This window comes from Lolium rigidum, chromosome 3 (genome assembly GCF_022539505.1).
Source record: "Lolium rigidum isolate FL_2022 chromosome 3, APGP_CSIRO_Lrig_0.1, whole genome shotgun sequence".
Lineage (NCBI taxonomy): Eukaryota > Viridiplantae > Streptophyta > Magnoliopsida > Poales > Poaceae > Lolium > Lolium rigidum.
The window spans coordinates 383,272,065-383,287,039 of NC_061510.1; the positions used below are offsets into that span (position 1 = coordinate 383,272,065).

At 45.0% G+C, this 14,975-nt stretch overlaps 1 protein-coding gene across 1 annotated transcript in view; it reads left to right on the plus strand.

Moving 5' to 3' along the window:
* The first annotated feature begins 6,691 nt into the window (after nt 1-6,691).
* LOC124704426 overlaps nt 6,692-14,975 on the plus strand; it is a 39,313-nt gene continuing 31,029 nt past the window's right edge. Inside the window, exon 1 of the mRNA XM_047236681.1 lies at nt 6,692-6,941. Coding sequence (XP_047092637.1) covers nt 6,693-6,941 — 249 coding nt within the window. The 5' untranslated portion in view covers nt 6,692. The remainder of the gene's footprint in view (nt 6,942-14,975) is intronic.

The following is a 14,975-nucleotide window of genomic DNA, read 5'->3' on the forward strand; positions in this document are numbered from 1 at the left end:
CCCGGATACTTAATCGGGAACTTGCCCAGGCGACAATTGAGAAGGTTGGCCACCCTTTGTTTGGTAGTCCCGGAGACCCCCATGACCACAACCTCACTCTTGTCAAAATTGATCTTCAGACCCGACATGTTCTCAAAACATAGGAGCAGGGTCTTCAGATTGGCAATACCCACCCCTGTGGGTTCCACCAAGATCATGGTGTCGTCCGCGTACTGTAGTTGAGTCACCCCCCTGGGATGAGGTGTGACACCAGTCCCCTGACATGACCAGCGGAGTTGGCCTTGGTGATGATAGCCGCCAGGCCATCCACCAGGAAGTCAAAGAGAATCGGCGAGAGTGGGTCCCCCTGTCTCACCCCGCGCTTGTTCCGGAAGAAATGCCCTATTTCCCCATTGACATTGATCGCAGTTTGGCCACCCCTGACCAGCTGCATCAAACGATGGACCATCATTGCGGAGAACCCCTTTCTCGGGAGAATCTCCCTGCAGAAAGTCCCGGTTGACCTCGTCGTAAGCCTTCTCGAAGTCCAGCTTCAGGAGCAAGCCCTTTTGCTTCCTGACGTGTAGCTCGTGCACAATCTCATGTAAAGCAAGAGCCCCCTCATGTAAGCATCGCCCTCTAATGAAAGCGGATTGACAACGATCTATAACCCTATGCGCCACCGGAGCTAGCCTAGTAGCGTAAGCCTTGGCCACAAACTTAAAGATGACATTGATGAGCGTAATAGGCCTAAACTGTCGGATGTTCTCAGCCCCTTTCACCTTGGGAATCAGGGTGATAATCCCGTAGTTAAGACGCGCCACGTCAACCCTCCCTAGGGCAAAATCATTGAGGATCTGCAGGATCGGTCCTCGAAGAGTTCCCCAGAACTTTTTGAAGAAAAGCACCGGGAGACCATCGGGGCCCGGCGCCGAGTCCTGCTTCATGCCCGCTAGCACCTCGTCCAGCTCGTCCGCAGTAAAAGTCAGCTCGAGGTCCCGATTTTCCTCCGGAGACACCCTTTGGTTCCCATCCCAAAGGTGCTTGTCCCGGAGGTAAACCTCCTGGTCTCCCCCTCCGATCCCATAAGCCCCTGGTAGAACAGGTAGATGTGTTCCATGAGCTGCCGCTGCTCATGGACCTCCCCTTGGTCCGTGATCAGCCTAGGGATCGAGCACTTCCGTCGGCGCCCATTCACAATGGCATGAAAGTACGCCGTGCAAGAATCCCCTTTGAGCGTCCACCGCACCCGACTACGTTGGCGCCAATACTCCTCGTCCGCCCTGTCTAAGGCCGAAAGTTGATCTTCGAGGTGGTATCTAAGCGCCCAACCCTCCTCATCAAGGCCTGTGGCATCGGCCACCCTATCCAGCTGGGGACCTGAAGGAGGAGATTTTCCCTGAAATCCCTCTTCTCTTTGCCCAGGTTGGCCCCCCACCCCTTGAGGAATTGCCGAGTGTTGCGGGCCACACACTGCCAAAGCTCAATGTTTGTCACAATATATTAATAAAGAGCAAGTTCGAGTACAGGAAAACATGATAAGAAAGAGCTGGCGACGCACTAGACCTACGAGCACGAGCTTGCTCTTCGAGCCTGAGGAATCTGAGATGTTTCGCCGTGGTCCCAATCCAGGAAGCGCATCATTCTTTTTTTTGTGTAAGATAATCCGTGACATGGTAGACATGATCCGGAAGACGCTCCCTTTTCGATTGATTCTAACTGGATGTTTGCCAATGCATCACCCCTTATAGCCTCGCCACGTCAACTTTTATCCTCACTATCACCCCACTCTCACCTCACTCATCCCACGCGGTCTGCGGTCACGTGGTATAGTCTGGCTCTCACTTCTCTCTCCTCCCTACCGCCTCCCTACCGCCCCCACTAGCACCGCTATCGCCTCCCTCTCGCCCCGCTCTCGCCTCCAACGCGGCTATGGGCGGGCGGTACCGCACACTCACCGCCGGGCGGTGGAACCACCGCCCGCCGCTACCGTCTCGCCCGCCTACCGCCCCGCTACCGCCTTGCTACGGGCGGTATCGCCCGCGCTATAGCCTGCGTTGGCACCAGCCCAGCATGATCACATCGAGATATAGCAGTGATATGCATATCACTTTGTGCAAACGGAAACATAGGACAACAGTGTTTTTGGTGCTCCCATTGCCTACCATTCCTAATCCTCTTTTCCATTTTCCATCGACACGTTTGGGCAATGTCATTTCAGCATACAATTGGCATTCATAAGAAAGAGGTAGCAATGGAAAAAAAAAACTTATATAAGAAGTGTGACATGGTGGAGAAGAATAATGACCCTGTGCGTAGGAGGTTGAGCTGTACCGACATTCGAGAGTTGGTGCACACAATTATGTCAATATTTGTGGGCATGCTCGGTTGTAGACATGTATTCTTAGTCTAGCAGAGAATGTACGGACGAATGTCCATGAAGAGACATGGGATGGATTCTATTTACCAAGACACCCGCAAATTTTCAGATTTCAATACCACACACACAAGTACTTGTCAATCAAAAACCAGGTGGTTGAAGAAATTGAGATGGAAAAATACTAACAAGGGTCTTGAGAATTCATCAAGAGTCTCTTAGATCTGGGAAGCGAATTTGGTGCACCTGGGCACCAGTGTGCCCTACTTTTTTAATTTTTTTTTGTATTTTTGAGTTTCAAAAAAATCTAAAATTTATTCGGGGAATACATATATATATGGTTTCGGTAGAAAACTCGTAATGTTTTAGCCTGTGGAAAAACACAAATTTCTGAGAAAAATACATGTATATAGTGCATATATACCGTCAGAAATTTGTCTTTTTTGTATTTCCCAAAATACAACGTATTTTAAATAAATTGCAGGCATGCAATTTTATGTACATATCTATCTACGTATTTTTTTGCTGAACTTTTTGAGACCAAAAAGAACTATTTTCAAAATTTTCAAAAACCGAGCTCACTGGTGCTCAAGAGCGCCGATGAGTTTTCGCTCTTAAATCTCCTTTCTTTGATTATCTTTGAAGTCTTTTAATAATTTTTTTCAATGGAGGAAATATATTAATATCACGAAGATACTAATTACACCTATTTTCTGTAACAACGCAGTGCTCTAATGGAAATACCGATGCATACAGCCAAAAAAAAGAATTACAGGAAAGAAAAACCGAGTGATTTGTTTCTTGTAATAGCAGACCAAACACTGCCAAGACAGCACCAGAAATCCCTCTTCTCCAACTGTGACGCGTCCAAGAAGAAAACAGTGCACAAGCATCGTTATCGCTCTGATCATAAATCATAGGTTTCATTCAGGAGAAAGTCCACACTCACAAAACAATATCTTCAACAAACCATTGCCAGGCATAACCAATTAAGGCGAGATCTTAGGTTTTCACCCTGCAAGTTTAGACTTTGAATTTCTCATGTATTGTCGCCCCCACTTATCGATGCCGCTGCTCCAAGTAACGATCACCAAGCAAATACCCCATCGCCGCCAGGACTCGAACCACCATTACCAGTCCTCAGATATCAGCATTCGTGCTATTCTCTGCCACCGAGTTCACCATGGAACTAAAGACATGACCCACGTGCATGTCCATTGACATCGTGCGTACTACATGATTGTGCAAGAACATGCTCAACACTAGTAATATGATGTAACTTGACTAGCCAATAAACATATGCTCTAAGTTTGAACCTAATGCATTAGACCACCGCTCTATACTGCATATGTCTAAATTGATGTTGATAATATCTTTATTTCATGAAGATAGAACTATGAAATGTATACCATTTTGCGTGAACATAGTCCTCTCTGTACGTCCTGCTGCCTACCATTTCTAACACTCTTAAACGTCTTATCAATGCGCTCGAGCAATAGTGTGTGTGTGAATAGTGTATGCAAGTGGTTGAAGTGTATCCATGTTCGAAGTGGTTGTGCATGGTCAATGGGAAATCAATTATCCTGAAATCTCAACTTTCAACTCCCACGCCTCCGGTCTCCTCTTTCATCGTCTGCATTGTGAGCCCCCACTCCTAACTTGCTCTCCATTTGCGATATCTTCTATTGGTGTCGCCCGCTAACTCCACCTTGCTACCGGAGGGGAGGTAGAAGAATAAAATGCTGACTCTGCTCTTGCAAAACCACAATTGAAAGGACTTGGTTAAAAAGTTTCTTGTGGGAAAACTACCTTATAAAAAACTCTCTAAAAATCTCTTTGTTCCGAATAATCTATGCATTCTTAACGCTAGTGTACATGATTTTCCTTAGGATGACACGAATTGTAAAACCAAAATCTTGGCACCATCACATCGAACCGCCCGATCGCCGCAAGATCTTGAAACCCATAAAAGAACAAATAAAAACAACCATTAACATCACACTATGATGGCAAGAAAATCGGTAATCGTTAACTGCTTGGTCGACTTGGGAGTAGTGAATAATCAAAATTCGGATAATTAACTGATTTAATCGGTCAGCTATTAATCGGTGTAACCTACATAAATTAGCACCAAAATATGTCTATATAAGAAAGAAACAAATGGTGGAAAGGTATCCTTATGCCTACTCTACATTTCTAGAGCCCAAAATCCCAGTAAAATATGTACGCTTTTCCTCTGTGACCTAATCTTCTAGGTCACGAGCGACAAAGGAGACACAAACCGACACCAAGTTCCTTCATTTCTCTTCTCCTACTTTGTCCTCTGAAGTTTCTCTCCACCAAAAAGAAGATTCAGCGCGTACTACTAAATCCAAAATAAGAAGGAAACCAACGCCTGCCCCCATTGATAATAAGAGGAACCGACGCCTTCCCCTGTGATTATTGTGCCTTGGCGAGAGTTTCTCGCCCGCATGCGTCTTGAATCGGAACAAGTCCGCTCATCGCAAGCAAAGCCCGCCCTGTTTTAATTTAAGCCAGTGTGCGAGCGCCAGCAGCAGGAAACACGGATCGAAGGTGAAACTATATGTATAAAAATGGTTTTGCCCATAATCAAGGTAGGGCGGGGAGGTTTCTCACCAGACACTTCTGCACTGGGTCGCTGTGTCGCCCCTAGTTGAGCTCGAACAAACAGATCGGAGATTGGGCTCACGGGGCAGGCGGCGACAGGATGTGGACGACGAAGCCTCATGGGATGCTCACTCGTCGCCGCCTACCGGAGAGAGACTCGAGGACGAGCGGGAGAGACGACGGAAGCCTCGTCGGCCGATGAGCACGTGGTGGCGGAGGGAGTGCGTGATTGTGGCGGCGGAGCAAGCGAGTGTGGTGGCAGATTTGGACCTCAACCACCTACCCTATTTCAAGGCGTCCTGAGCTCTTCGATAAGCTCCTCAAGGCGGCCGAGATCTTGTATCCAATGTCTAGTTGGTAACAGTGAGCAATTGTTTAGTGACAGCGGAATTCGAGCTCCTGAAGGCGAGAATCGAGTTGAAGCTTTTAAAAACATACTTGATTTGTATGGGGAAGCGGCTGGACGGACGGACAATCTGCTTTGAAAATTCTGCAATTTTATTGACCAAAGTGGAATAATTAATGGGAAATATTCCTAGTAATTATTAGACTTTTAGTAGCGATTAATCGGCCTATTGATCGATGATTCGGCCTAGTTTTTAAACTACTACAACAACATGCTCAACACCATTAACAGGATGTAATTTGGTAAGCCAAGAAACGTGTTCTAAGTTCAAACCTAATGCATTGGACCACCGGCTATATACTACAGTGGTAGTTCTAAATGGATGTTGCTAATATCTTGATTACATGAACATAGAACTATGAACTGTATACCACTTTGTGCATACATCGCTCTATGATGAAGCTGCTACTAGTGCTCCCGCTGCCAACCATTCCTAAGAGTCTCAAACATGTTCCTATCAATACGCTCGAGCAATAGTGCTTGTGTGTACTACGCATGTTCTTTGGAAATAGTTCGCGCCAAAAACCTACATTATATATAAGAACGGGGAGATGGCGGAGAACAAAATAAGGAATGTGTATGTAATTGGTCGAAATGTATCCATGCTCGAAGAGGTTGTGCGGGGCAGTCAGTCATGTCATTTATTGGGCAGACGTTTGTTTGGTTGAAGACTTGAATATTTTAACACCAACCATTCGATTGGCTCTAGTATTAGTACAAGCATTCGATTCTATTCAATTTTCTCGATCCACTAGATATTTAATCAACTATTCTGAAATCTCAACTTCCAACTCCCATACCCCTGACCTCCTTTTTCATTGTTTGCATTGTGAGTCCTCACTCCTAACTTGTCTCTCCATTTGCGATCTCTTTCATTAGCGTCGCCGGCTAGCTCCACTTTGCTACCAGAGGCGAGGAAGAAAAAGCAAATGTTGACTCTGCTCTTGCAAAACCACAATGGGAAAGACTTGGTCAAAAGGTTTCTTGTGGCAAACCTACCTTATACAAAACTCTCTAAAAATCTCTTGTTTCGAATCAGCTGGTGTACAGGCTTTTCCTTGGGATGACACGACGAATTGTAAAACCAAAATGTTGCCACCTACACATAAATCGAACCGCCCGATCGCCACAAGATCCAGAAACCCAGTAGAGAAAAAAAACAGAGAAAAACGGCCAGGCCGGCGTCGCACCGAGAGCTTCCCCGACTCATCTACAAACCCCTCGGCGACGACGACTTGGGAGTTCGAACACCATTCCCAATTTCCCACAGCCGCCCGCCTCCCGCCTCCGCCCCGCCCCGCCATGGAAGGCCTCCAGCGCCGGCCCGCGGCGGCCGCCGCGAACGCGAGGGGCGAGGGGGCGCAGCAGCCTCAGCGCGTCATCCACTGCGACGTCGAGCCGGCGCCGCGGGCGTGGCCGGGGATGCAGATGCTGGCCGTCGCCGCCATCCTCGTGCTCGGCGGCCTCCAGTTCCTGCCGGCAACCCACTTCCGCCTCCACCAAGACCGCGGCCGCAACTGGATCCCCATCGACCCCTCGCTCCACGCCGCGGTACTGCTGCCTGCTGCCGCGGTTTCCTCGTTCCTGTCTCGTTTGCGTTGGCCCTGGCCGCAACCGTATTACGACCTGCCAATTGATTTCTCCACATTTCACCTCCACAGTCCAGAACTCCAGATCATGGCATAGCTAGCATATGTGATTCATATTACTGGGATATGCCATTTCATGGTGTTCTTTAACAGTTGTACTAGTGAGAAATGCACTTCGTTTCTGGGATGGGGAAATCTGGTTGATGCAATTTGGCGTCCATTTCATCCATTCGTCAAACTCTGAAGTCCAAATTTGGGATGGGAACAACAACTTGAGAGTAGACATTAGCAGTGTAGTGTTAAATCTGAATTTGTATCTACTACAGTATTTTACTGCACTTCTATAGCATGTCTCTCAGATGTGGCATGGTTTGCACTGATAACGATTTCCCTGCAGGATCACCAGGTTGCAGGTGTGAATATCATCTCTTGGATAAGCTGTGTGGATCTTCGTACTCTTGCTGTGCTCATTGCACCACTAATGATATATATAGAGTTAATGACAGAATCGCAGCTTTGCGTGTTTTTTAGTGTCTTATATAGCCATCATGTTTCGTTTTTGTTTGTTTGACAGCGATCCACAAGATGTACCCTTCACTTTCTTACACATGAAGGAGGCAATCATCAGTTGCCCTTCAACAAGATAAAATCAGTACTACCTGATTCAAATATTACTGGTATGAACCGGGAGGACGAAGAGCCAATTTTATACCCTATGACCTTTAGTCCTGGTTGGTATCTCCAACCGGAACTAAAGGGTCTAATATTGCGGTTGGAATCTTCAACCGGGACTAAAAGGTATTTTCGGCCGCCGCTTCTGTTCGCGCGCGCAAATGACCTTTAGTCTCAGTTGGAGGAACCAACCAAAATAAAAGGTCCTTTTTGGGGTGTTTTCAATTTTTCCACCTTTTTGACATTTTGCAAAATGTTAGAATATGAGTTAAAATAACTTCTGCATAATTTAAAATCTAGCAAAACTTTCAACATGAAAATGTTTTAATTTAGAAAAATAATCCAAAATCATTTTCTATTTCTAAAATAAATGTTCTAACTAGCCCAACTATTAACCATTTTTCCATTTTTCAATTAAAAATGCATTAACTCATATGTTTTGCATAATTTAAAATCTAGCAAAACTTTCAACATAAAATGATTTAATTTAGAAAAATAGTAGAAAATCATTTTCTATTTTCTAAAGTACGAGAAGGATGCCTTCGTCGTGGATGACGCCAATGAAGATGAGGAAGAGGAAGAAGAGGAAGCCAGAGCTGGTGGTGAGCAAATGAGGGACAAAACGAGTACGAGAAGGATGGATTCATCGTGGATGACGCCGATGAAGATGAGGAGGAGGAAGAAGAGGAAGCAAGAGCTGGTAGTGAGCAGAGGAGTGACAAAATGAGTACGAGAAGGATGGCTTCATTGTGGATGACGTCGATGAAGATGAGGAAGAGGAAGAAGAGGAAGCCAGAGCTGATGGTGAGTAGAGAAGGGGCAAAACGAGTACAAGAAGGATGGCTTCATCGTGGATGACGCTGATGAAGAAGAGGAGGAGGAAGAAGAAGAGAAAGCCACAGCTGGTGGTGAGCAGAGGAGGGACAAAACGAATACGAGAAGGATGGCTTCATCGTGGATGACATCGATGAAGATGGGGAGGAGGAAGAAGAGGAAGCCAAAGCTGGTGGTGAGCAGAGGAGGGACAAAAAAAGTACGAGAAGGATGGCTTCATCGTGGATGATGCCGATGAAGATGAGGAGTAGGAAGAAGAGGAAGACAGAGCTGGTGCAAAGTAGAGGAGGGATAGAACGAGTATGAGAAGGATGGCTTCATCGTGGATGACGCCGATGAAGTTTTTTGACGCCGATGAAGATGGGGAGGAGGAAGAAAAAGAGGAAGCTAGAGCTGGTGGTGTGCGGAGGGACAAAACGAGTACGAGAAGGATGGCTTCATCGTCGATGACACCGATGAAGATGAGGAGGAGGAAAAACAGGAAGCCAGAGCTGGTGGTGAGTAGAGGAGAGACAAAACGAGTAGGAGAATGATGGCTTCATCGTGGATGACGCCGATGAAGGTGAGGAGGAAGAAGAGGTAGCGGGAGCTGGTGGTGAGTAGAGGAGGGACAAAACGAGTACGAGAAGGATGGATTCATCGTGGATGACGCCGATGAAGATGAGGAGGAGGAAGAAGAGGAAGCCAGATCTGGTGGTGAGCAGAGGAGGGACAAAACGAGTACGAGAAGGATGGCTTCATCGTGGATGACGCCGATGAAGATGATGAGGAGGAAGAAGAGGAAGCCGGAGATGGTGGTGAGCAGAGGAGTGACAAAACGAGTAAGAGAAGGATGGCTTCATCGTGAATGATGCCGATGAAGATGAGGAGGAGGAAGAAGAGGAAGCTAGAGCTGGTGGTGAGTAGAGGAGGGACAAAACGAGTATGGGAAGGATGGCTTCATCGTGGATGACACCGATGAAGATGAGGAGGAGGAACAAGAGGAAGCCAGAGCTTGTGGTGAGCAGATGAGGGACAAAACGAGTACGAGAAGCATGGCTTCATCGTGGATGATGCCGATGAAGATGAGGAGGAAAAAGAAGAGGAAGCCAACCTTTAGTCCTGTTTGGTGGGTGCAACTAGGAGTAAAGGTGAATTTTAATGCCAAAACTATCGGTGGGATAAGGACACGTGGGTGGACGCACTATTCGGCGAGATAAGGCATGTAGCGCATGACATCTTGTCGGAGGAACCAACCGGGACTAAAGGGTTTTTCAGCAGGCCAACCTTTAGTCCCGTTTGGTGGGTGCAACCGGGACTAAAGGTGGATTTTCAGTGTCATCTAACAAAATTGTCGGTGGGATAAGGACACGTGGGCGGACGCACTGCTTGGTGAGATAAGGCATGTAGCGCACGACGTCCTATCGGAGGAACAATACGAAGGAGGAAGCGGCGAGCGGCCTATAAAAGGAGCGCCGCTAATCGCAAGCAGCTCAACAAGCCAACCAAAAGGTAGGGAGCTTCGTCCCCATGGCCGGGATAAAGGGTTGGGAAAATCTCCTGTGGGGGAGCTTCTCGAAGATGTCATTGGTGCACACGTCCTGGGACATCTTCGAAAGTTCCGCCTCGAGAAAAAATTTCACCACAAGCCCGTGAAAGCCTCCATCTCCTCTAACAGTGTTGGCGAACTTCCCTATGGTACGTCACAACCTCTATTTAACTAGCAAAAATAAGCCAACCATCTCCAGTGTTAATATCTTACATCTTCGAGGAAAGGGTTGGGAAATCTCCCATGGCGAAACTTTCTCGAAGATGTTGTTGGTGCACACACACCCTAGGACATCTTCGGAAGTTCCGCCTCGGGAAAATTTTCCCGCAAGCCCGTTAAAGCCTCCATCTCCTCTAATAGTGTTGGGGAATCTCCCTATGGTACGTCACAACCTCTATATAACTAGCAAAAACAAGCAAACCATCTCGAGTATTAATATCTTACATCTACGAGGAAAGGGTTGGGAAATCTCCCATGGCGGAACTTCTCAAAGATGTCGTTGATGCACACGCCCTAGGACATCTTCGGAAGTTCCGCCCCGGGAAATTTCCCCGCAGGCCCGTGAATGCCTCCACGATGAAGTTAATGGACAGCGACCTCACACTAGAGGTCATGCCAGTCAAGTCGTCAACTGGAAATCGGAGCGTGGGCTTGGTTAATGGTTGAATAGTTAGATTAATTATTATACAAAATAGAAAATGGTTTTGGATTGCTTCTCCAAAGTAAAATACTTTTCATGTTCAAAGTTTGTTCACATTCAAAAGTATGCAACAATTATTCAAATTCATATTCAAACACTTTCAAATATCCAAAATTATAACAGTATAAAAAGAACTTTGTTTTGGCGTAAATAAAAGGTCTTTAGTCCCGGTTGGGGTTAACAACCGGGACTAAAGGTGCTCGCGGCCTGCCGCACCCAACGCGGAACCTTAATCCTGGTTTGTGTCACCAACCAGGACTAAAGGTCCCTAGCGAACCGAAACTATTGCTAGCAGTAGTCCCGAATCAAATCACAGCCAGGACTAAGGCTTCTTGCAGCTCCGAACAAAAGACTCGTTTTCTACTAGTGATCCCATCCATCACCACCACTTAAGAGGATAAGGTACATGGATCTTGAAGGTCTCAATGCCAATCTACATCACCATCATCATCATTATCATCATCATCATCATCATCCACGTCTCCAACACCGATCCCCTTCGTCTACTCAGTTGCAATCCAAACTCTAGTGTGGATCTTAACTTGTATTCATTTGTACTCTCATATCCCATCAATATTATTGCTATGGTCTTGATTACCTTCATGTGTGAGTAGTTCCTTTGTTCTTGGGGAGATGGAGAGACCCTAGCATGACTATGAGATGAAGCAAAGATGATCTATATGGTTTTAATATATGAATGTGTATTAGTTTTCTCTCAAGATATTATGTGAAGTGTGCCATGTAATATTTGCTTTAGGAACTAGAGAGAACTGCCATTTGAAGTATGATAAAGTGTACGGAGGGAAGTGACATTACTGTCGCGGTTCTTTATCATATGGAAGAGGGGCATGATAGCTCAAAATTTAGTACTATTTTATTGAGGTTTTTAAGTATACTATTATTCATATTGTCACTCATTTCATGCTCCAGGTAGATACACCCATGTCTAGTTTACATACTTACGAGTTCTTGTTCACTTTCATATGAGGTTTGCATATTTAGTAGTTTTAGTATGATTTTATTATGTTTCCCTTGTCTTTAACATGTATTTAGGTGTTATTGATAATCATGGATAAAGGGAGCAAAATGGACCAAGAGGGTACAAGATGGGAGAATTACAAACACCGGACTTAGCCATATGAGGTGTAAGAAAAGTGATATTTTCCAACATGTTATATTTAAGATCTAAGTCCATGGTGTTTTAGACCTCTTCCATACGAGTTCAACGAGCCGAAGAACACCCAAATCGAAGTTCGTATGAAGAAATGGCGTCCAATATACGAAAGTCCAATATGAATAGCGACCATCGGTACGGGCAGAGCCCACCCGTGCCATACGTCCGTACGGGGCTCCGTCGGCTTCCATTTTTTCAAATGGAACAACATTTGTGAAGGCTCGATGGATATATTCGGCCCCTAGGTCCGTCAGATCGCAAAACCAACCTCCATATTGCTATTTGAGGAGGGGAGGAGCCAAGGAGAGGCACATAATTCATCCACTCCCTAGGGGCAGAGCCCTGCTGCTCCGTCGTCGCCGCCTCCATCACCATCTCCACCAACACAGAAAAGGAGGAGGAGACTAGGATCTTGAAGGGCAATCGATCTCCATCATCATCATCATCATCATCATCATCATCATCATCATCATCATCAACGTCTACATCTTCAATCCCATTTGTCTACTTGGTTGTGATCCGAACTTTATTAGAATTTACACTTGCATGCAATTGTACCTTCATATTCATATTGCCGTGATGCCGATCCCCTTCATGTATGAGTAGTTCCTTTGTTCTTGGGGAGATATGGAGAAACCCTAGTAATATTATGATGTGAAATAAAGATGTCTTATACCTTTGATCTATGAATGTGTGGTAGTTCTCTCTCTTGATATTATATGTCGTGCACCATGTAATATTTGCCTGATGGTCTCGAGAGGGAACTACCCTTTGAAATGTGGTAACATGAACGGCGAGAAGTGACATTACCGTATCGGCACTTTAACACATGGAAGAGGGGGATAAGGAGGGACTCACTAAGCTCATATCAATAACCATGGGGTAAAATCATTAATAGCAATAGTCAATATGTGGCTTGCATAAAACTAGCTGTTGTGGTTATTTAGAGATGCGATGACCGATGACTTTCTGGGCGCATCTTATTATGGAGCTCTCCCCACACGTAGCATAGCACAGATATAGTTCATTCTAATCATAAGTAGTACCAATACTAGTGGTGGAACCTACACTCATTGAGACCCCTCAACCATATCACAAACACACTCCATCAACACTCTCTAGCTTTAGTTTACTTTTGTTATCTACTTTGCTTTTAGTTACTTAAAACTCTTAAATATTTGCCATCCTAGCAAGTTTAGGCTATTTCCAAACCACGGTTTGGTGCGACGTGGCTGCGGCTGACAACGCAGTTGCGGGGTTGTGTTTATTGCCATTTGCAAAGCTTCTCATGGATGAACTTATATAAATAATATTAATAATATTTATTGCTACAAGTACTGCAACAACCCTGTTGTTGATCGCAGGAACCTAGTCATCAGGTGATAAAGGGAGACCCACTAAGCTCATATCGATAACCATGGGGAAACCCTTAAGTGCGATAGTCCATATGTCATTGCAAAAGACTAGCCGCAGTGGTTATTTAGAGATGCGGTGACTGATGGATTTTTGGGCGCATCTTATTATGAAGCTCTATGCACACACACACACTACATGATTAAAAGCATATTTCTTGATGAACATTAATCTTAATGCTAGAGATGGATCCAACAAATCCCCGAGAACTCCTTAGACATATTATCATTCCCACAACCGTGCATTCTCTCTGCTCTTGGTTACTTTAGTTTATTTCTTTGTTTTTGTTTACTTTTGCTCTCAAACACCAAACAACATTTATATATTCTATCTTAGAATTAGAATAACTTACGAGTAGTCTTTAGATAATTGTAACATGCTTACCGCACCCTTAGCCGCTATTACCGGATTGGATCCCCGAGAACTCTTGGTTACGGTTTATATTCTATCTTGGACACATGCAGTCAGACACTTGGTTTGCCATATGTGTAGGGTTTTGTAGCAATGTTGTCGAGTACAAGGTTCAAGTTGTGGATTGGATCTATCGGGATTCATGCCAAGTGATGGAGGATTCGTCCATGTGCAATCTACGAAAGTGTTGAGACAACTATGAATTTAACTCAAGGTGAATTAAGGGTGACAGTGAATTCCTGGAAGTTAGTTCACTTCTACGCATATCAGTATTCTGTATATGATGGTGTTGGATGGAAATAAGGGACTACAGGGTGGAGTGGCGTGGAGTCTGGAAGTAGTAGTGGAGCTCATGGAAGACAACTCGAGTCTAGAGTTTGATGCTTGTACGAACTCAAGGTGGCAAAAAATATTCACCAAGATGGAGTTTGTTGTGTTTGTGTTGAATATTATGTACTAGTGTGGTTACGTTTGGACTCTGAGTTGTAATAGGTGAGGATATGTTACGAGAAGTGTCGAGTCAGTAAAATAAGGATTTTGGGGGTCTTGGGTTCCAGATCTAGCCAATGTAAAACTCTGCCTACTTTGCTCTTGGTTCAAGAGGTATTCAAGGGGCGATGGAAAATTCTAGAAAACCCTATTGGATGCTAGGTATGCCATTAGTAATCTAAACATCTTCTGCAGAAGGGACAATCGTGTGTCCCAATTTTGGAAGGGTGTTATGTGGGCAGTTGAAAGTGTTCTCTTTGGTTATAGGTGGAAAATTGGGAATGGTGAAAAATCCAGATTTTGGGAAGACACCTAGTTCGGCACCTCTCTCTGGTTGTCCATTTTTTGATTTATATGTTTTATGCAAAACAAAACTATAAGACAAGTCTAGGATGGTTTTACCCTGATGCTGTCTTTACAAGAAATTTCTCCCCCTCTTTTATGAAAAAGTGGTTTGAACTAGAAAGGATTGCCACCCACTAGCACCCCTTTTGTAGATGACTGTGACTCTCTTATCTCGCGTATGAGAGCTCTGGGGAATACTCCACTAGTTCCCTTTATGCTATTATCAATTTTGGTGGAGTAAACCCCATTTACATTCATATTGTTTGGCAATTGGTTGTGCCTCCCAAAATTCATGTCTTTCTTTGGCCGTTATCACACAATAAACTAATGACAAGGGATAACTTTCTAAAGAAAAACATGATGTGTGTTGTATTTTCTGTGATGATAATGAAAGTATTAATCATCTCTTTTTCCAGTGTATCATTGCTAA